Below are 23,454 nucleotides of genomic sequence, written 5' to 3'. Positions count from 1 at the left end.
AGGGTCCAAGGAAGGTCCATGCTGTCCTTGTTGAGACCAGAAAGTCCCATCCAGGGCTTCCCTGCTCCAGCTTTACCCAGTGAGGGGCCCACATCAATGCTTTTCAGTCCATCTCCAGGCTGAATCAGAGACGGGGTGGGACAGGCCAGAAATAACAGTTACTTAGCCCAGCTTGCCCAGGCCTCCCAGTGCGCCAACGTTAAAATGCTGTTCTCTAACTGAAATCTGGCCACACTATGGGAAAGATTAACGTCAGTCCACCCCTCAGAATGTCTAGCATCACTGTCTAACAGAAATTTCCACAATGATGAACAAGTTCTCCATCAGCACTGTCCCATATGGTAGTCACTCTCACACGCGGCGATCGAGCATTAGAAATGTGACTAGTGCGACTGAGGAACTGAACTTTAAGTTTTATTTCATTGTAATTAATTTAAATTGAATAGCCACATGTAGCTAATGGCTACTGTACTGGGGAGCCAAGCCTAGAGCCTGGCCACTGTCCCCATCGCTCAGGACCTTCTGTCAATCCTGAATCAGTTTGATCTACCACCAGACTCTGTCTCCCAATCTCTTGTCGTGACCTGAGTCACCTAGCTCTCTCTTCTTTCTTCAACTCTCTGGAGTGTTCTGGCTCGGGTGGTTAAAGGAAAGAGACCCAGTGCTTCATAAACATTCTCACAACAGAGACAGGCAAGAGGTTAGGCCTCTAACAAATGGGATATTAATGACATATGGGACTCACAGAATGAACACGCCCCACTTGGCACTAAGGAATCCAAAGGTGTTATTCATAGTAATAGTAATAATGCCTAATACTGGTATATTTGTATAAATATACCATCACAATGCATCCTGCATATAAGGCAAGCAGAGAAAGAATTAGACTCCTCATGTCAAGGATAAGAAAACTAAAAGTCAGTTCAGCTGCTAGGATCACATAGCAGGTAATGACAGGGATGGGACCAGAACCGGGTGTTCGGGCGCCTAACTCGTCACCATTGGAATAGTTGAATCAGCTGTGATTAGAGAGGAAACATGCATGGAAGAAGAGAGAAGACCATATCAGTCCAACAGATTGACAGTGTCTTTAATGAGGCTCTGCTTTGGGACCTGCAGGGAGCCAGTTTGGATATACTGCATATTATTTCATTCTCTGGCATTGTAGAAACCCAGTGGAGTTAGGGGAATTTAGGTGGGTATCTGCCTTCCAGAGCCTCTAATGGGTCACCTTGATCCCTCTTGGATTCTTACTGTATTCTTTGGCATCTTATTAACAAATATCCTTCCAACAGGATATCCTGCCCTTTGCACAACTCCAGAGGGCGCCTTTAAACACAATACAATAGGCAACGCAGTAGTAGCTCTCTAATAGAATTTATTCCTAAATTGAACAAACCAGGTTTCTTTCCTTATGCTTCAGTTAAATTCATTTTCATATTATCTTGGGTGCTCTGATTAAGCACGTGTTAAACTAAGGGTTTGCAACCTTGGCTATTTATCTGAAATTATAGTGCTTTTTACAAAATACACATTCCATGTTCCATCCCTTGAGAAGCTGGTCTTGAGCCTGAAAACCATCTGGGTTTTCTCTAAGTTCCCTAGATGATTCCAATGCCGAGAGCTGAGACTCACAGAACAATGGACCAGGAATCAGGACACTCACGTTCTGATTTTCCCGCACGACCGCCTCCCTGAGCCTGTTTCCTATTCTGTAAAATGGAGAGATATGAGGTCTGCCCTTCTTTTATTAGTTTTAAGCATGAGAGTTTGTGTGAAAGAACTTTCAAAAGTAATCTGTGTATTTATGGCAGGAGGGAGTTAGCAACTAGTGGTCAGGCCCCACCTGCAAACAGGCCTGGGGTTCAGTCACTTGGAGACATTTTCACATGGCTTCCCACTGCCAGCTTGCTCCATCACACCATGCTAAAAATGGGCAGAGCGTGGGTGGAGCTCAAAATACTTTAACTAGAGTGTAATTGTGTGGGCAGCTTCCACTTTGGCTAGGTAATTCTGGACAAATAGAAGCTAGCCTGCAAGCAGCTATATTTATTTCCAAAATAGCTGGTGAGAGCCCCTAGGAATTTTAGACATTCATTTCAGTTTTATCTGTTTTGAGACCTTTAGGCCACGGGGATTAGAAAGCTCCAGGCATGAATCAGGAGAGAGAAGTACACAAGTTGTTTATTGCCAACCTCAGAGGTAATACTCAGGGTAAATCCACAGCCATTTGATGTGGGAATGTTTTAATTGGAGAAATCAAATGCAGGAAAGATACTACCCCCTTACTTTTCATTTCAAGCATCACACACACACACACACACACACACACACGCACTCTCTCCCTCTCTCTCTCTCTCTCTCTCACTCTCACACACACTACCCAGAATTAGGCTGCTATTGAACCCTAGCTATATACATATTATAGACTTACACAAATACTCAAAGATGTTCACAATACTTTCTTTTCTTTTGAAACTTCATAATTTTACCTCACTGACAAACAGATCTGTTTCATTTCTGTTAATTATATTTTGTGCATTCAGTGCATCACAAATTGGGCCTAGCAGGAAAAAGAAATGAATTAAGGATCATAATTTTGCAAAAGATAAAGATACAGGAGCCCCTCCATCCCCTCCAGGGCAGGCTCCATGTGCACTCTGGGCTATAACATAAAAGTGGACCAGGCAGTCTGGCTTCCTGTTTGTCAGTTTCCAGGTGGGACCGTTTTATTCTGCTTTACCCTGCAAGATCGGAAAACTTCACCTCCTCTTTCTCTTTGCCGTCCTTCCCTAAGTTCTGTTTGTGTTTCCCAGTAATCCAAGGAGATTCGCTCTAGGATTCCCTTTTTCATTTTTCCTTTCCTCCGCATCTGGCCTTTAACTTCAAGACATCCAGTCCATTCCTATGTCTCACCCTGGGTGTCTGAACCTGTTTGGGGATTTTAGGGTGCTGTTGATTACCCAAAACTTTGAGGTTTCGGCATGTACTTCCTGCCTCCTCAGGAAGTTTCAAAAAGGAACTGTTTCTTAGTAAAAGGGTGATAGACCCTCAAATTCTATCTTTCCCTCCACTTTTACACCCCAGCTGCTGTCAGGGTAACCTTCCCTTCCATCTCCACCCCTTCTCTTTGTAAACCTGATCAAAATAAGGAAGTATATGGTGAGGTAGGGCTGGTTTAAAATTCTCTGGAGGTGGAAGACACAAATCCTAGGATCCTGGAAGAAGCTATAAGAGAATACAGTATCTGTTTTGTAATTTTGTGTGTGTGTGTGGGTCACTCTTCTAAGTGCTGGTGTGCTTTTGAGAGACAAGTATCTTGTAGACCAAGTGGATGCCATGCTGGCTGGTGGTAACCTCCTACAGCATTCATTTATTTATTCAGTCATTTATTCCATTCATTCATTCATTCATTCCATTCATTTATTCATGTGTGAATAAATGATACATTCATTTATTCCATTTGTGCACTACAGGTACACTGATACATTCATTCATTCACCGAGCATCTAGTATGTGCCGAGCATTTTGCTAGGAGTTGAGGATAATGGGTAACACAACCAATTCCTGCATTTAGGGAATGAACAGTCTGGTGGTAGAGACGCCCAGAGCTGGGTAAACAAAGAATGACACATGCAATTACACACCATATTAAATGCTCTAAAGGGAAAGAGGGAATAATATGAGGGAACCTACTTTAGACTGTGAGTGAGAGGAGGCATGTCTGAGCAGATGCTGAGACCCGGAGCCTGCCACATGAAGAGTTGGTGACGCTTGTTCCAAGCAACAAGGACAGTAATACAAGGACTGAACTGAAAACCTCTAGGATATAAGTTTCTACCCTTCTTTCTCCCCAACTCCTCAGGTTTCTCTTCATCCTGGCTCTTCGTTATTTCTACTAGTAAAGTACGAGAAGCACTGAGCACCATTCCTGGCACGTACAATAACTAACACTATATGCAGGTGTTAGTCTAAGTGTGCCACGTGCATTCACTCATTTAATCCTCATAACAACCCCATGATGGACATTCTGTTCACGTCTCCATTTTACAGAGGAGGAAACTGCATGAGGCAGTATGCAATCATGGTCACTATTAATATTAAAACTAGTAATTTATTCAACAGTGGCATATCAAGCATTGTCAGGTTCCTGGCGGACTGCATTTTGTTCATTTCGAATCTGTTCACCGCCCATTTAGACCCTTTTGAAAATCCATTCTTCAAGTTACTGGTGGTGGAAAATCTTTTAACACTGCTTATCAGGTTTTACAGACAAACCATTTGCTGATTTGTCTAGCCAGCAACACCTTCTTTAATTACATTCAGTTCAGTAAATGTTTACTGAGAACCTAATAATTGTCCAGGAAGACCCTAGAGATTGCCAAGACCGGATCCAGAAATTCAAAATCAAAAAGAAAGAAACACACACAAACAGCTGTAATAGGATAGGATTTATGCTCTGCTTGTCTTATAATTTAAATACCAATACAAATGAAGAAGTGATTTGTTCTGTGGCTGCTGACTGGTAAAAAAATGACCTACATTCAAGTAGATGACCACCCACCAGATGTGTTCTTTACTTTAGGCTACTTTTTTAAAAAATAATAAGTGTGTCACTGGTCAAAAGCCTTTCCAACGTGAAGCTGTAACAACACCATATTTTGGAATGTGTTGCCCTCATAAATCTGATTTGTCTGAGAATTGCCCCCCCAATCACCTAGTTTTTCTTAATTACCTACAGTTTAGATAGATTTACCATCGAATAGATTTTTACCTTTTTAAACAAAATTTACAGGTGTGGAAGCTAATCTTTGAAGACATACCTTCTAAATGAAACAGTAATTGTTGAAGGAGAATTGGTGCCTGGTGTGCTTATTTCTAAGTGGAGAAGGAACTTCATTTTTGCAAATCCATGAAATAGCGATCCACCCTTCCCAACTGTGTTAGGACACTTCCCTTTGCACTCTCTTCTCCTCTTCTCATTTAGGTAAGGACTTAAACAGGAAAGGGGAACTGTGCACCAGCCCCATGGCAACCAGCCTGGTCAACTATGATTAAAGCTTTGTATTTGAAAAAAAAAAAAGATGAAAAATTATAGGAGTTCCTCATTTGTATTTTAATGCACGCAAAATTCCCCTTCCAGAGGGACCTGGCCTTGCCGCGCATCCATTTTCAAAGAGTGACTTCATGCAGTGAGCAGTCCAACTGCTTCTCTAGGCTAAGAGCATGAATTTCTGCTTCCTGAATCATTGCCTATGTCGGAGATGTCCACATCTGATGAGACAAGAATACCACAGGAGACTGTCAAGGATCCAGCGACTACTAAGTCAGCAGAAAACACAAGAACACCAGTGGAAGAGAAACACATTCCAAGAAGAGTTAATGGGAATGAATTTAATAAAGGTCTTTTCCAACTAGCATCCTCGAAGGGCCCTTTCTCTATTCCTGTTATTGAATCTATCTCCCTAAGAACCTAATTTTTTTAAGGAGCAGAATATAAATTGTAATATAATTACTTGATGAGGGAAATGCCATCCTAGACCTGTGTCCATCGACAGCAGGAAAACACACACTGACGCTGGCTCTTAACTCCGTCACCAGGTGTTCAAGGGACCTCAGAACAGCAGTTTTTAACTGGGGTCTGTGAACTTGGATGGCAAAACAAAATTACATCTTTATTTTCTCAAACTGAAATTTAGCATTTCCTTCCATTACAATTGTAGGCAACAAATTGGAATAGCAATAGTAGCACCTGTGACTTTGTCAACAAGAGACATCACAGATCTTTTCAAATCACATGCCAATTGTTGCCAATACCTTGATTCATACTTATCTCTACTTTACATCATGATTAAATATTAGAGGTGCTGCTAGATCTTGTTATTTATAATGTTACTAAAAAAGCACATCTGTTACCATGCCATGATTTTATTATTTTGTAACTGTATTTCAACATAGTTGGCTTCCTTTGTAATCCTATGTATTTTTTTTTTAATTTTTGGAAAAAAAAGTTTTAAAATTTAAAAATATTGTGAGAAGAGTCAATAGACTTCACTAGATTGTCAAAGAAGTCCATGCCCTTCCCCCTCGTAAACACACAAAAAATGTTAAGAGCCCCTTAGGAGACTCTCTGCCTTGTTCCCCTCGCTTTAGGTGATTTCAGTATTGCCCTGTTGCAAAAGCACAGCTTCCATGCAGAGAGGGGCCTATAAAATTAATCATTTAGTGCATTTCATTGTGCCTTTCAGTTGGTTTAGTTACCTCTTTCCCAATAACACACCTTAACAAAAACCTCAAATGCAGTACAATTGTGAAATACGGAATCATTTGATCTTCAAATCACTGGTTAAAACTGCATCAGCTTTCAGCTATTCAAGAGCTGACTATCTGAGCTGTGAATTACCAAGGTCCCCTTTTCTCCCTGGTTTCCTCTTTGGCTGTTTACCATGTGGTTCTTTTACTATAGGTCACAGGTGCACTGACAGATAGGCAGGGCACCCGAGGGGAAATGACATTCAAATCTGACAGTTTTCCTACATCAGTAAGAAGTTGTGAATGGGCAGAGGTTGAAAGCATTGATTAAATTAAGATTTTTGGATTACCTGTGGATTTTAATTACCATGCCTTCCCTGTCCCAGTGTGCTCTGTCTCCCCCACCACTGCCCTCCTGTAGCTCTAATGAGACACTTATCAGATGCTATTTTGCATCTTTGTTATCTTTGCAGTGCATACGCTCTTTGAGTTCACGGATCCTGTGTTATCCTTCTCTTGGGTTGCCTCTGGTGCTTGGCAGACAATAGACCTGCCATAAATATGTGTGGCTGAATTGAATAGCTGTCGACTGTGCATATTATTGGGCCTTCATGCTTGAAGATGCCGGTGCTAACATGATTATTTTCTATCTCGGATTTGTTTATGCAACATCTATTCCACAAATACTGAACACTTACTATGTGCCAGGCATCATGCTAGACGTTAGAGACAAAGATGAATATAACTAATTCCCCCAAGGAGTCTAGGGCCATAGAGACACCAGGCCAATACATATTGCAATGGAAGGTAATGAGAGAAAAGATAGGGTTATGAACCAGGTGTGTTGGTGAAACCAAGGAGAGGATGGTCAATTCTGGGGAAAAAAAGAGAAGATGCTAGAGTGAGAACCCAAAGGATGAGTAGGAATTTAGCCAATGGGAATAGGGAATGAGGAACCATAAATCCATCAGTATTGGAGCAGCATTCTTTACCTACCCAACACCCATTTCCTCCCCTTCCCTCCTACTTCCCTGCTAATAGAACCTTAGTTTCCAATCTGGGATGATCTCAAGGAAGGTAAGCTCCTCCCCCAGACCCAGGCTCATGAGCCAACCAGGCACCAAACATGGTCATCCCTTTTCTCTTTACCAGTGATTGGTCCAAAGTGGGCACATAACCACATTCTAGTCAATGAGTTATAAGGGGAAGTCGGCTCAGGGCCTTGCATTTGGACATAGAAAGACAGACAGAGTCTGGCTAGGAGAAAACTAGCTTTCTCCTTCTTGTCTAGAAAACTGTTATGATATTTGCAGCTGTGGCAGCTATCTTGTGACAGCAGAAAGATAATAAGAGCCCGGGGGGGCTCTTTGATAGTAACACTGAATAGCAACCAATCCTGGCAACTGGACTCCTTGTGTGGGAAAAAAAAATTAACACCTACTTGTCTGTGCTACAAGTATTTAGATTTTTTTCCCCCTTATAACTAAACACATCATAACATATACATAACTTTTGTAAACTATTTTTCACAGGTCTCCCCAGTGGATGCCAATGAGGTCACATGACTAATACCCCTGAGTTTTATTGTCTGATTATCCTCGACCTGCATAATTCTAGATTCAACTCCTTTCTTCTTCAATCTCTCCAATCACTTTAGGAAGACCCCAGGGGAACTTCTTTGGTTGTTTTTCTGGGGTTTTTTCTTGTTCCTTCATCTGGTATATAGCCCTCTGCCTTTTCATCTTGTCTATTTTTCTGTAAATGTAGTTTCTGTTCCACAGGCTGCAGGACTGTAGTTTTTCTTGCTTCTGCTGTCTGCCCTCTGGTGGTTGAGGCTATCTAAGAGGCTTGATGGGAGGCTCTGGAGGTGGGTAGAGCTGACTGTTGCTGTGGCGGTCAGAGCTCCGTAAAACTTTAATCCACTTGACTGTTGATGGGTGGGGCTGGGTTCCCTCCCTGTTGGTTGTTTTGCCTGAGGCAACCCAACACTGGAGCCTACCCGGGCTCTTTGGTGGGGCTAATGGCAGACTCTGGGAGGGCTCACGCCAAGGAGTACTTCCCAGAACCTCCGCTGCCAGTGTCCTTGTCCCCACGGTGAAACAGAGCCAGCCCCCGCCTCTGCAGGAGACCCCCCAACACCAGCAGGTATGTCTGGTTCAGTCTCCCCCAGGGTCACTGCTCCTTCCCCTGGGTCCCGATGCACACACTATTCCATGTGCGCCCTCCAAGAGTGGGGTCTCTGTTTCCCCCAGTCCTGTCGAAGTCCTGCAATCAAATCCCACTAGGCTTCAAAGTCTGATTCTCTATGAATTCCTCCTCCCATTGCCGGACCCCCAGGTTGGGAAGCCTGACGTGGGGCTCAGAACGTTCACTCCCGTGGGTGGACTTCTGTGGTATAAGTGCTCGCCAGTCTGTGAGTCACCCACCCAGCAGTTATGGGATTTGATTTTACTCTGATTGCGTCCCTCCTACCGTCTCACTGTGGCTTCTCCTCTGTCCCTGGACGTGGGGTATCCTCCTTGGTGAAGTCCAGTGTCTTCCTGTCGATGATTGTCCAGCAGCCAGTTGTGATTCTGGTGCTCTCGCAAGAGGGAGTGAGAGCACGTCCTTCTGCTCCGCCATCTTGGTTAATCCCCCCCAGGGGAACTTCTTTGAATGTGGCTTCCTCCCTGCTACTCTGTATCTCCCCTGACACTGAAACAGTATTCTCTGCAAAGCTAGCAAGAAAGCCCTTCTCTCTGACTCTGTGTTTCACTCTATCACTAGACCCCAAGACGGTGGGGATGCCTTGAATGTCATAGGCCTTCGGTCAAAGTATACCTTCTAGCTCCTGCCTACCCCTGCGGTCTATAGGGGATTGTCTGAGGAACAGGAGGCATACTGTTTTCATCTACTTTTCTTTGTGTCTTTCCACAAAAGCCTAGCATCAGCCTCTTCCTTTAGGCAGAACAGAACAAAACAAAAGCCCCCAGGATATCAACCAGTGCCAACAGATGCCTCAGAGTTCAGGTTTACTGGCCCTGCACAGTTACTCGCCAATTAGCTCAGCCCAGAGCACAGTTACATGTGCGCATGAAGGCATGGGAACAGAGTGTTGCAAAGACAGGCAGTCGGGGACGTTATATGTCAAGCTAAGAAGTGTAAGCAGTAATTTCTAAGCCAGAGCTTCCCCAAAAATATGGCATATGGTATGCTGAGATACTACCCTGCCCTCTCAGCCCTTGGGACTGCTGGGCAGAGTCTGGAAGCCAGCGCCCTTAGGCTGATCACTTCTAGCGGCAAGTAGCCTTGTGTGGATCTAGGATGGTGGATCCAAGCAGAGTGGAGCCTGATGAGGCCATGACCTAAAAAGATTGGAAAACAATGCAGAGGCATTGAAGGATTTTTTAACAGTAAGAAACCTAATCCACTCTCCATCTTGGAAGAAAATGAGAAAGCAATGCAAAAGCTGGACGTGAGGGGGTAGACAATGAGCCTGAGACCAGGAATACCAGTCACACCTACAAAGGCCCAGATGTGAAGCGATGAGGGGCTGCACTAAGGAGTAGGAATGAGAGAGCAGAAGGGATCTGGGAAATGAGAAATTGTAAGGAGATAAAAATCAACGGACTTGGACTTGCTAGCTGATTAGATACATTGAGGGACGTATCCAGGATGACTTCCAGCTTTTGGATTGAGAACCTGACTGGACAGTGGTGTCATCCATTAAAACTAGGAATTTGTGGGGAAAGTAGAAGAAAGCTGGTTTGAGATGCATGTGGAATGTCCAAAGAAGATGACCACTAGGCATTTAGACATACAGATCTAATGCTTGAGAGATCACTCTGGTGTAGAGATTTAGAGTCTTCAGCAGGTAAGTGATGGTGGAAGCCCATTGCAATTGGTGATATTGAGAGGGAGAACAGAGCTGGGATAAGAGAGGACCAGAGACAGAGCAAGGGAGAGAAGCTCAACCCAAACCAGCTCAAGTCAAAGGACCAAGACTGAGGACTCAGCCTGGTGGGCCTCAATCAACCTGTGTGTGTATGTGTGTGTGTCTGTGTCTATCTGTCTCATCTGTGCTTCTCTTTGAATGTTTGCCTCGTTGCCTCCTATTTCAGACTGGACTTTTCTACTAGGTGGAGAACAAAGTCACCACTGGAAGCCCCAGATTAAGCTATCCCAGTAAAAGACCTTTTTCTCTCTCACTGTTCATATAACAATCCCTGGAAAGAACTCTGATTGGCTTTGCTTGGGTCACATGACCTATCCTTAGACCAAACACAGTTGCCAGCTGTGGGGCACTAGCATTAGCCAGACCTAGGTCATGTGCCCACATCTGGTTGGGGGTACAGGGACGGGTTCTATTACCAGAAGAACAGTGATAGTAAAGCTTTCAGGGCAGATAAATATAGTTACCATGGTTGCCCACACATCAACACTTAAAGAGGTAGGTAGAAGAAGGGGAACAGTGAAGGAGCCAGAAAATTGACATGTCAGAGTAGATGATCGGCTTTTCAGAGGCTGAGAAATGTGTCTTATTCATATCTGTTTCCTCCTTCCCCCCTCTGATATCTAGTGTTATGCCTATAATCAACAAGTGTGTATGGAATGAATTCATAAACATTCTACATGGCAAGTAGTGGGTATTTTTCAAAAGACATAACAAAGACTGACACCCAGCAAATCTGATTTGGACAATATACAGAAGCACTTTTTTTTTTTTTAAGTAGCTGACCACCACTGACATAGTTATTAATAGATTCTCTGAAAAGAGCCAATCTTTTTCATGATTCGGATGAAGGCACCATATAAATTTGGACCAAAATAGTTACAGTTGAGAATTTGATTGTCTAATGGAAATCAGGTGGTGGTATCTCAAAGACTGTTCAGTTTATTGCTCTGTTCTAAGGCTGGCTGTAATTTCATGCTGCATTTGCAAGCCTGCAGGCAGACACCTTAATTACTATGGACACTAGACAGAAAGAGGAGTGCTAGTCAAATCTTTATTAATTGGCGACATACTTCCAACTTTGGGGAACAGATGCTAGGAAGGGGTGAAAGAAAGCTTGTAAACCATAGCACCCACCACCTTCCCTCAGGTAGTGAATATGTATCTATTTTTTTTATTATCAAGTACCTTTTATATCCACTAGGGGGAATCCTAGGGTGTATCAAAACTTGGCTTTTTCTAAGCATAATGGAATGATATACCCTTGAAAACTTACTTGTCTGTTGGTGGGTGTGACCTCCACTCTGTAAGGGCTCAGAGATCTGGCATATTGTCATATTTTTCAAATAAATTAGAGAATATCATTCAAGGTATGTTAAAGAGTGGCAATTATTTAAATTCTCACTGGATTTAGAAGGCATCCATTAACAACTTTAGATGAAAATTTGTATTATAAACAGAAGTTTCTACCCTGAAAAGGAGGGTCTTTATTTGTTAGAATCTTTGCTTATTAAAAAATAGAGAATGCTGAATCTGTGCCCTTTCAATTTTAAAGAGCTTAATTTAAAATACCTGTTAGGCACTAGTGTGACCTTAAGGCTCAGTGGAGTTCTTAAAGTATTATTGGCACTCCGTTGATAATTATTATACTTATTATAAGCATGTCTAACATAAGTACAGTATAAGACTCTTCCCTTTTCAACACAAAGCCATTTTCAAACAAAGTTTGAAAGATGCTGTAAATTAACAAATAATCCAAATACAATGCTTGGACTTGAATTCAGTGGTTGCTTCTCCATATTGTCAATAATATTTTTTGTGTGTGTGGCTGGATATTGCTTTTTTCCTTTTCTGTTCTCTGCCTCTACAGAGAGAATAAATTCACAAACTGGTAAATATGTATTGTGCATAAACTAGATTAAGTCGTTGTATCTGGGGCTGTGAGGACCCCAAAGAATGACTCCCTGACCCTAGAGTTTACAGTCTTTAGAATGCAATTCAACCGATATTTGTTGACCACTGTGCAAGGCCCAGGAAGCTCCACAGGGAGAGAACCATCGGTCTGGCTCACTGCCACAGCCACAGCCATGAACACATGCTTAGCACATGGTAGGTTCTCAGAAAGTATTTGTTAAAGGAATGAGCAAGTAAATGAAGGAAAAGTTTGAGGCATAAAGGGAATTATGGCAATAAACTGAATAAGACACCATCCCTGACCTCAAGAAATCTACAATCGAATAGAAGAACTATATACACAACTATGTATAGTGTAGAATGTAAACTGCAAGATTTAAATACTTTCATAGACTGGCAAAATGCTATTCAAGTTTGGGGGAGGGAATTCACAACCAAGTGGAGAAATCAGTTCAGTTAAACAAATGCAACAGGCAGATTTAAGTACACTGGTAGAAGGGAGCCTGGCAAGGAAGAGATACTCGTTACCATTTTGGAATAAATGAACGAACATTTACTATACACCAGGCCCTGTGCTAGTTCCTGGGGGCACAAAGATGAATTAGAACTTGATTTCTATTTTAATTTGATTTAAAAAACAAAAACAAAAAAAAAAGCTCATAGTCTAGTACAGAGCTTCTAGTACGCTTTCAAGAAAGACTTCCAGGAGAAAGTGGCTTTTAAACTGGGTCTTGAAGGATGAATAGGAGTTTGCAAGGTGGAGAAGAGGGAAAGGATGTTTTAGACGAAAAGTACAGCATATGAAAGGGCATGGAGGCATGTACGGGCCTGGCTTGTTTAAAGAATATCTCATTGCTAAAAATGGAAGATAGTACCAAATATATCCCTAGCTCTTAGCAAAAAAGCCCTATATAGGGAAGTTCCTTAGTAAATACTAGTTGTTTTTGACAATAATGATGGTAAGATCCAGGGGATGAGTATAAGTCTTAAGTACTTGTCAAACCCAAGTAAATGTGCTCAGTACTGGGTATATGCCCAAGAAGTGCTGTTAAAATTCTTTCCTAAGGATGAGATTTCAAATGAGTGTTATGGGCTGAGTTCTGTTCCCCTCACCCAAACCACCCCCAAATTCATCCGTTGAAGTCCTAACCCCCAGTATCTCAAAATGTGACTGTATTTGGATATGGGGTCTTTAAAGAAGTAAATTGAAGGCATCAGGGTGGACCCTAATCCAGTATGACTGGCATCCTTATAAGACAAGGAAATCTGGACATAGTTAGGTACAGAGAGAAGACTACATGAAGACACAGGGAGGAGATGGCCATCTACAAGCCAAGGAGAGAGGCCTCAGAAGAAACCAACTCTGCCACACCTCGATCTCAGACTTGTAGGCTCCAGAACTGTGAGGAAATAAATAGATTTCCGTTGTTTAAGCCACCCAGTCAGTGGTACTTTGTTATGGCAGCCCTAGCAGACTAATAATGGGTTAACATAGCATTAGAGCCCTGGTATCTAGTAATGGTAACAATAATGATGATGATGATGATGTTGTCATTTAATATGCTTGAAAACCCCATGAGGTTAGATGCTACTATTTCCAGGCTACAGTGAGAATGCTGAGGCTCACAGAGCCCAAGGCTACATGGTTATGGGGTGGTAGGGTCACTGGGTCTGGAACCTAGGCCTGACTAAGGCTACCAATAGCCTTATAAAGTCTTTGTACAGAGAAAAAGCATCTCTTCCTTGGGGCACACCCAACCCCACGCCAGGGTCCAGGGCTTGAGGAGCAGAAGGTGGGCCAGATTTCAGTTCCTCTTGCCCCCTGGGCCGGAAGCCCTTGTACAGGTCTCACCCTTTGTGGTGGCCCACTCTGCAGCCCAAGCACTGAGTCATTATACTGGGCTTCCCAAGGGGCTGGGGTGACTAGAGGTAATACCACCAAGGAAGGAAGAGGTGGGCACATAAAGGGATTCTGAGAGCTGGGATTGCAAACCTCACCTACTCCACAGTCGGGCATGCGAGAACTCAGGTCCATGAGTTCTGGGTTCCAGTGGGTGGGCTTCCAGTGGTCCTACATCCACAAGGGGGCCTTGATTCAGCCCAGTTCTGCTAAGTGGCCTCAGAACAGCTCCGTCTCCAGTCCTCAGTAAGCAAGAAATCCAATTTGCTGGGATCACACACCTATCCTATCGCCAACACCCACCCCCCACCCCCAATCAAAGAGACTGAGAAAAGCATCTTTGACTCTTTTGACAATGAATGTAAGTGTGCCTCTCCTCACAATTAAAGCTGAATGTTCCAAATTGCAGCTTTTGTGGTAGGGAAAGAAAAGGCTTCTGACAGTGTAAATATTTAATCACCATTAAGAATGTCCAATAAAGGAGGGGAGTCTGGTTTCAGATTGGCTGGTTCAGATGATTAAAGCACAGAAGTCATAGCAGGGTAAAAATAAAGTACCCTCTAAAAAAGTACCGGCCTTAGAACTCAAGATGGTTTCTATTTCTACTCCATAGAACACTGTGTGTGTCACCTGTCCTTGAGCCATGAAGGAACCAAGAATACCTGATTTATCTTTAAATATTAGTGGGGGTGGGGTGGGGTGAGGTCTGGAGATGAGGAAGGATGGCAGTCTCTTAATAATCCTGTTTTGGGAATCATGAATAAAAATGGAATTTCTAGACTGTATGGAAGGGACTGCTGAAGTTCAGACTTAAGGAGAAATGTCTAAAAAGGAAAAAGCAGTATGTTCAGTTTCGTGTCTTATTTGAAAATAGACTTCAAATGTTCAGCAGTGTTTTAGAGATCAGAACCATCGCTGCCCCCCACCACCTCTTGAACCCTTAGCCCCCAGTAGTTCTCGGTTTACTTTTAAGGTAAAGCTTTTAGTTTTATGATTTAGCTGGAAAAAATATATAATCCCACTCAGTCAGGTTGCCATTTGTCTGTATTACCAGGTTGAACTAGCATAGGACAGCCTGTGCAAAAGGAAGAAAAATGGAGTTTTTCCAAATCCAGATTTGGGGGAGCCAAACATTTGGAGAGAAAGACTAGGAGTTCTATTGTGCCTAGCAGTGTTTCATGCATTCTATCAGTGGACAAACAGAAAGCACACATTTAAATAGCCTTCTAGGTCACTTCTCCATCCATGCTTGGAGGGAGGTTGGTGCATCGGTTATGGTTCTGGCAGAAAACAGGTGACACAGGCAAATGGGTTCGTTAATGAAGGGATGGTGGCAGAGGTATGGATGGGATGAAGAGAGACCTCCAAGGGCTGGCAACAGGGGAGGCGCTGGTTCCCACAGGCCTGAGGAGTAGGGTGAGGGATGGTGATAACCCAGAGAAGGCTGGGACTGTAGCTGTGGCTGCAGGATAGGGCTGCCCAGAGGATCTGTGGCCTTCGAGAGGGACACAGCCAAGGCCAATGGACAGATCACTGGGAGAATAAATATCTGGACGTTGCCCTAGCCACCCACCCCTGCATCTCCTGCTGGGGCCTCGCATTGGCTGAACCCAACCGGAAGCCAGAAAGCGAGGAAGATGTCCAGAAATGTCAAACTTGTGGGTATAGAGCAGGATGGAGAAGAGTGGGGTCTGTAGAGATAAATGGAGAATATCCAGCACAAATGGGGAAGAAAAAACAAATAGGGAGGATTAGAGAAGGGGCAGGAGGGCGAGGTAAATGCTCAGCCTTCCACTGGATTTGCGCTTGGGATTCTGTGCATGATGCTGTTTGGATGTCCGTACTCCCAATGCCTTCCCCACGGTGGATGACAAGTGGGGTTGCCCGCATCATGGGGACCACATGCTGAGCTTCCCAACAGCAACAACCCAAGCCCAGAGCTGATGCCAGTTGCTTCTTATCCACCTTGGTGGAAATATTTTCTAGCGAGTGGCAAGGCCATAAAAATGAGAAGGGGGTGCCAGCTTGGTGGCCAGCGGCAGACCACTCACAGCCAAGTCCAGCAACTTTATGGTCAGCTCAAGCATCTCCCTGTCAGAATCTCAAGGAAACAGAAATATGAGTGACTGTGATGTTATCTGCGTGTTTATCTTATCTCCTGCTATTCGTTTCAAGAATTCAAGTTCTTATTAATATGAGAGCCCGGTTTCTGGCAGCTCTCCTCTTTGAACGGGTTTATGCCAAGCTGCCAGTTATCAAAGGATTCAGGACCTAGAATTACGCTGACAGGGAGCCTCAGAGCTGTGATGGCAGAACAGAGACATGGGAAAAGACATTGTATTAAAGAGGGATCCGCATTTTGGGTCTAGTCCATGATGCCCTTTTGGCTCCATATTTCAAAAGAGCAGCAAGAAAAATATGAGCAGGGATAGACCCGAATCTTGTGAAAATCAGAGAAAAGCTGGTGACCAAGAGACTGCTCAGCAAGTTACAGAGGTCCCCCAAATCCGGAGTAATAATTTACAGATGACTTTGTGTGCTTCATGCAGGGTGAACTCCAGTTGGTCTGGAAAAAACACGGTGATGGCTGATGATTTACCATATTTTGCTTTCAGCTGTTAATGGTCTCAGACTCTTAACCACTGATGGTTTTGGTGAATGTTTTGGAGAAAGGGATCAAGAGAAACTTCATGACACTGAGTATATTACATGAGAAGGGGGGTACTAGGGTGGCAGGGTGATGTCCTGGACACCACTGTCTCTTAAAAACAACTGACATTTTACATCCTTTCCATAGGCAATTGTTCATCTATCCCTAAAGCTGAGTGAAGGCCCTTTTTTAGCTTAAAGGAAGTCATTGGATCTTGAGTAAAGAATTGTTACTTTGCACATTCTCCCATCTACAATTGTATGTCTGCTGGTGAATGACCATGAGGACAACATGATGTCCAAAAGGACAACTGTAATGTTGGGAGTGAACCCAAATTCCACCTCCTGAAGGAACACCACTGAGCCTTCATCACTTTAACCAAAGGCACGGGCACCATCACCAAGGTTAAGGGTGCTCAGCAATTGTCTGGGGCCATGTTGGGTGGGCAGGGAAGACGAGGCACCATGTTCCTTCAGCCACATCTTAACTGTGCCTTTGACTGACTTTCCATGTTGATTGAAGTGTATTCAACTCGTCTCTCAGCATCAATTCAAACTTATTAAATGGCTCTTCATCTTATCTGCTTTCAACCGTCTACTCATCAGCAGACTAGAAAGGAGCCTGGCTCATTTCTTTTTCCTGTCAGTCACAAAGGGGGCTAGAGGCTCTGATAAGGTCCTCGATGTGGAAGACCACGTAGACTTGAGCAAAGCTGTGGAGAAGGGAGTGGCCTGTCTTAAGTCCTAGAAGGACAACACTGGAACTATTCAACCCACTGGGTGGTGTTTCCCAGATGCCTCCCAGGGGGTTGTAGCTACATAAATAAGGTATAAAGAGAATTCATTGGCCGCCAGAACTAATATTCTTGGTTGCTTTTTATTTCTGCCGGCCCAGTCATCCCTACAGACCACTGTCAGAATTTTTTACGTCGGAAAGTAAACTGAAGCACCAACGATAGCCATCTCTGATGACTGTGACCAACTGCCTGCCGACCAGTTCTTGATGTCCTGAGCCTCAGCAGGAAACCACGGAATCTATATAGTCCTGTCCAGCAGAAATGAGTCTGAATGTGGATGGTTTGGTTAACCCAGATTGCCTTTGGTGCCTAAGGGAGTTGATATTTTTTCATTATGAAGACTTTCCCATCTAGTGAACGCTACAAATAAAAACTGCTCGGAATCAGTCTGAACTGCCTGTTTCCGTGGTAGCAGGCCTCTGTCTGGAGGATAAATCTGCACCATCTTCCTTTTTTTGGGTTTCAGCCAGTTGTGTTACAAGGAGTTCCGAATGTATGATACGCGACACCCAACAGGATGGGCTCCATCAATTGGAGAGGGGAGTGTTGTCACCGATGGGATTTGCACCCTTGGCCAGACAGCGGTGTCCAAGAGAAAGCGATCAAAAACATACGGAATCCACATGCCTAAATATTTATTTTGGTTGTTCATGTTTCCCACCGTTTTCAAATGTGAACTTGTGTCCTGAAGGTGGAGCTTTAGTACACAGGAAAATTGGAATGGGGCAAACATGTTTGTACAAAACAGGGTAGAATCAGCAAAGAACACAATAATATGCTTCCTAGTCTTCTACATTTTTCATGCCAAAAAATAGGCACAGATTCTGATTTCTTTCACCATAGGAGCCTGCATACAATTAAATGGGAGAGAAAAGAAGCCTGCTCTCTAGAGCGGGGCTTATGCCCAGTAGAATGGTGAGAAGCTGTAGCCATCAAAGCCACTTATGCTTCTGGCCGGTAGTATTTTTTGAGATGTTGTTTCTTTTTCAAAACGAGGCAGCAATGAATTGAGTAGTGATCAAAATGCCACACCACAGAGTATGTTTAATCCAAATAGCTCCCGAGATGGTCGGCTCCTGATTGTACCAACTCTACGGGAGTTAGAGAAATTACTTGGTTACCAGTGAAGTAAAACTATCTCCAGAATGGAATTGAACTGTTGCTTCTCAGCACATAACAACACTGCCACAGCCGGCTCATGACAGCAGTGAAGATCATTGTGTTTCTTCATCATTCACAGGGAACATTGTCAAAATACAGGCACGTACATCCCCTACTATGCTGTGAAGGGTTCTATGAGCTTCTGCAGATGCTTCTGAGATTTCCAGCAGTGCAAAAATTCTTAAAACATTTCAGGTGGGTAGGGAGTGGGGGGGAGTAAGGCCTGATTATTCTGGAGCAGAGAGCGTCTGATTAGCCTTGCCTAAGATCTCCTGATTCACATCGACCTGGTAGCTCTAGGCCTTCCTCTTCCTCTTCCTCTCTCCTCACCGGTACCCCACCCGCCGTCACTGCAGCAGAAGGAGCCACCTGACAGCTTGTGGGAAAGCATTTGCTGCCTCCCGGCAGGCAAAGATAATGTTATCCAACTTCAAACAAGGAAATGATGAATAGAAATATGACCACTCTGAATTCAGAATATGAGAGCTACTGCTGGAATGATGCAAGTCTTCAACTGCACGTCTAGGGCCGAAACTCCAGTTCCTCTTCTGCTGCTTGCTTCACTTCACCCTCCTTTCCTCAAGCCTTCCAGACCTCCTTCTCCTGCCCTATCCCTCAGCACTGGGGAGAACTTGGAGCCCTGTTGTAGAAGTTTCAAATCTGCAACAGCTGCTCCTTCAGGAGCATCTGGAGGAAGCCCATGCACCCTGCCCCACCCCCAAACAGATTCTATCTAGAGCTGGGAAACTGGGAGGGGAAGGAAGAAAGGGGCTGCGACCAATTAACCTCCCTGGGGCCTCTGGCCTGGAAATAGCCTGAGACAGGACAGAGATCCTTTCCCAGGGGTGCATAGGGTCCTCGGGGTCCCCCTGCTGCACCCCCTGGATCACCTGCCAGACGGTAAGTGTGCTGGTGGTGCTATCAGCTGCCTCAGGACGCTGGGAGGTATTGTGCATCCCCTGGGGCCCCTTTCTGAGAAATCATGAACCTACACCCAGGTGTGCAATGATTCAGATATTCACTGTGCTGCAGAAATTCTTGGTGGTTTGGGGGGCAACCCAGCTGGCATTTGCCCCCTGGGTGAGTTGGTGAGACCTCAGAGTGTCCAAAGGAAAGAGGTGGGAAAGGAGGAGACAGAGGGAGAGCCTCTAGGGAAATAAGGGTACTTGGCTCTGAGATTAGAAGGCTGGGCTGGGGAGGTAGGTTGGAACATTTAACTTGGGGAACTTTTCTGTCTCACCTGCTGAGAATGATCTCCAGGTAGTACTGTAAAGACCACAGGTGGAACTGTGGCTAGAGGGGGTGGTGTAAGCCCCCCTGGAGCTAGATGGGAATTCGAATCTCAGTTCCATTGTTTGCCATCAGTAGGACCCTGGTAAGTTCTGTAACCTTTCCGTGATCATTCTCCTCTCTACTAAATGGAGGTGACAATAACAGTCACTAATTAATAGGGTTGTTACGGGTATTAAACGAGTCTTAATCCATGTAGTGAATTTACAGCAGGACCCGGCAAGCAGTAAGTGCTCAATAAATATTAGCCATGATCATTCAGGTTAGATGATGAGTAGAACTTTCTAAGTGCTAGGCTTGAAAGCCTGGGACTCCGTTGCCAAGGGAGACTGGAGAACCTTTTCAAATATGGGAGCTCTGGCCCCAGGGATTGTCCAGACCAGAATCTTGGCGCCTGCCTTTCCTCCACCCCACTCCTCTGACCCGGGGAAACCCACCCCCTGTCACAGGGGCGCCTGGGTCCCTTGAGCCTCCGGCTCGCCACCGTCTCCCGCGCTCCTCCCCAGGGCCTCCCTCCCGCCGCTCCACACCTGTCAGCCGCCCTCGCAGCCTCCCAGTGGCCCGAGCTCCGGGCCTCAGCTGCAACCCTTCGGCGCCCTGGGTCTCAGTTCCCTGAGCGCTGCGTATCCCCCCAGCTGCTCTCGTAAACAAAACCCGAACGTTGGAACAGCCCCGCGGGCGGACAGGCGCAGGAGCCAGCTCGGTGCACTGTTAGCGCGCCCCGGGAGCCCCGGGAGAGCCAAGGGGCGATGGTGGCGGCCGCGGCGGCAGCGGCAGGCGGCTCAGCTTTGTTATGAATAGATGAAAGAGGCCACCTACACAGTAACCCAAATTACGAGACCTCCCTCCTCCCTATCTCACCGAATCAAGAGGGGAGGGGAGATGGGCGTGGAGGGAGGGAGGGAGGGAGGGAGGGAGGGAGGGCGGGCGGCCAGGAGGCGGAGGGCGGAGGGCGGAGGGCGGAGGAGGAAGAGGATGAGGAAGGGGGCTAGTTGCATCCCACTTTCACAATGGGAAAGTGAAACGCACAAGCGCACCGAACCTCTCCAGCCCTCCCCGCTTTCCTCGCTCCCCTCCGCCCGTCCCCTCCCTTCCCCTCCGCGCCTCCCCTCGAGCGCCAGCGCTGCACAGAGAGGAACTCTCCGGAGAAGGAGGGCGAGGAGGAAGCGGCACCGGAGCGCGCAGGGCTTGCAGCCGCCGCCGCCGCCGCCGCCGCTGCACAGGCTGCCGGAACGAGCCCGCCGCGCGCCGCCCTCCCCGCTCTCCTTCCCGGGCGAGCCGCTGGGATGGGGCGGCCGCAGGAGCCCGAGCGCGCGCAGGAGCCGCCGCCGCCCGCGTCTCAGTCGCCGCGCGCCTGAGCCGCCGTCGCCGCCGCGCGCCCTGCCCGGGGGCGGCCCCCCCAACCCCATGGAGGTCTCCCGGAGGAAGGCACCGCCGCGCCCCCAGCGCCCCGCCGCGCCTCTGCCCCTGCTTGCCTATCTGCTGGCGCTCGCGGCGCCCGGCCGGGGCGCGGACGAGCCCGTGTGGCGGTCGGAGCAAGCCATCGGAGCCATCGCGGTGAGCCGGGAGGACGGCGTGTTCGTGGCGAGCGGCAGCTGCCTGGACCAGCTGGACTACAGCCTGGAGCACAGGCTCTCGCGCCTATACCGGGACCAAGCGGGCAACTGCACGGAGCCCGTCTCGCTGACGCCCCCCGCGCGGCCCCGGCCGGGGAGCAGCTTCAGCAAGCTGCTGCTGCCCTACCGCGAGGGGGCGGCCGGCCTCGGGGGGCTGCTGCTCACTGGCTGGACCTTCGACCGGGGCGCCTGCGAGGTGCGACCCCTGGGCAATCTGAGCCGCAGCTCCCTGCGCAACGGCACCGAGGTGGTGTCGTGTCACCCGCAGGGCTCGACGGCCGGCGTGGTGTACCTAGCGGGCGACACGAACAGCTGGTACCTGGCGGTGGCCGCCACCTACGTGCTGCCCGAGCCCGAGACGGCAAGCCGCTGCAACCCCGCGGCGTCCGACCGCGAAACGGCCATCGCGCTCAAGGACACGGAGGGGCGCAGCCTGGCCACGAAGGAGACGGGACGCCTCAAGCTGCGCGAGGGCGGGGGTAGCCTGCACTTCGTGGACGCCTTTCTCTGGAACGGCAGCGTCTACTTCCCCTACTACCCCTACAACTACACGAGCGGCGCCGCCACCGGCTGGCCCAGCATGGCGCGCATCGCGAAGAGCTCCGAGGTCCTGTTCCAGGGCCAGGCAGCCCTCGACTGCGGCCACGGCCACCCCGACGGCCGCCGCCTGCTGCTCTCCTCCAGCCTGGTGGAGGCCCTGGACGTTTGGGCGGGCGTTTTCAGCGCGGCCACCGGAGGGGACCAGGAGAGGCGCTCCCCCGCCACCACGGCACTCTGCCTCTTCAGGATGAGGGAGATACAGGCGCGCACCAAGACCTGCAGCTGGGACTTCGAGGCTGAGAACCACTGCGTAAGTCCTAACCCCGTGACGCTGCGGGGAGCGCTCCTGCTGCGGAGCCGCCGGCGAGGCAGAGCCGGAGGGAGAGGGTTGACCTTTACCAGGTCCCGGATTTACACAGCCCGGCGGCGGCCGCCCGACGGCCGTTGTCTTACGGTCTCCGAGACCTTGGGCTACTCTAAAGCACGGCCAGAGGTCCCCGAGGGAGTGTAAGAAGGGAGGTGGCGAGGGTAGGAGTTAGGCTCAAAACTCTGGTGGCTGCATCCCATTGCCATCCTTCTCTGTCCAAACATGGGCGCTTGTTTGGGTCTGAGCCTCGCCGTTCCGCTCCCCCGCCCTGCCCTAACCTCTTCCCCAGGTGTGTGGTCTTAGTGGGCGTGTGGCTTTGACCCTTGTCCTTAACGGCGTTACCAAACACAGTGCACTAGGCAGAGAAGCCCCAGCACCTAAAGGACTTGCCACACCCCAGTCTTTGTGCCCCCCATCTTCCCCCCACCAACCCCGTAACACGTGTGATGTGGTCTGAGGAGTTGGTAGCCTGCTCGACATGGGTCAGCGCTAGCCTGGAACAGAGGCTCAGGCTTGCGGGAACAGAACCCTCCGCGTGACCCCGTGCAAGGGGGCGGGGCTGTGGCTCTGCTGAGCGTGAGCTGTGGTCTCCAGCTGGGGGGAGAGGCTGAGCAGGCGGAGGTGGCTTTGTGGGTAAAAAGCCTCGCCCTAGAGGGGAGAGCAAGAGAAAGTGTTAGGGTACTTCAGGCAGTTTCTGGGCTCCAGATTGCCTGACTAGATCGCGCGGCTCAGAGGCACCACCCACCCAGGCAAACGGCAGAGGTTTCCCCTGGGTTCCCAGGGCAGCCACAGCTTGACTCTTGAGATTGGCATTTCTTTGACTGGAAAATAAAGCGGCGGTTCAAGAGGATTCAATTGATGGGGATTATGGAGCCATTGTGCACTTCTCCGAGGCCGTCTTCCTTCCAAGGCTGCTGGCACGTCAAGTCCACATATGGCTCCTGAGAGGGGAGCCTGCTGAGCGCCTCCTTTATAACTGGACGGAAATCAGAGAGCAGAAATGAACGGCTACAGGTGTTGCCATTGTTTTGATATAA

At 47.2% G+C, this 23,454-nt stretch overlaps 1 protein-coding gene across 2 annotated transcripts in view; it reads left to right on the top strand.

The window, feature by feature from the left end:
* Window positions 1-23,454, top strand: part of PLXNC1 (plexin C1) — a 322,454-nt gene that overhangs the window by 158,829 nt on the left and 140,171 nt on the right. The window contains exon 1 of one of the 2 annotated variants that reach the window (XM_061204177.1): window positions 21,302-22,360. The exons of the other annotated variant lie outside the window; for it this stretch is intronic. Coding sequence (XP_061060160.1) covers window positions 21,302-22,360 — 1,059 coding nt within the window. Of the gene's footprint in view, window positions 1-21,301; window positions 22,361-23,454 lie in introns of those variants that run through there. 2 annotated transcript variants of the gene reach the window in all.

Source organism: Eubalaena glacialis, chromosome 11 (assembly GCF_028564815.1).
Source record: "Eubalaena glacialis isolate mEubGla1 chromosome 11, mEubGla1.1.hap2.+ XY, whole genome shotgun sequence".
Lineage (NCBI taxonomy): Eukaryota > Metazoa > Chordata > Mammalia > Artiodactyla > Balaenidae > Eubalaena > Eubalaena glacialis.
The sequence above is the reverse complement of the archived record's forward strand: the minus strand, read 5'-3'. Positions and strand labels throughout refer to the sequence as shown.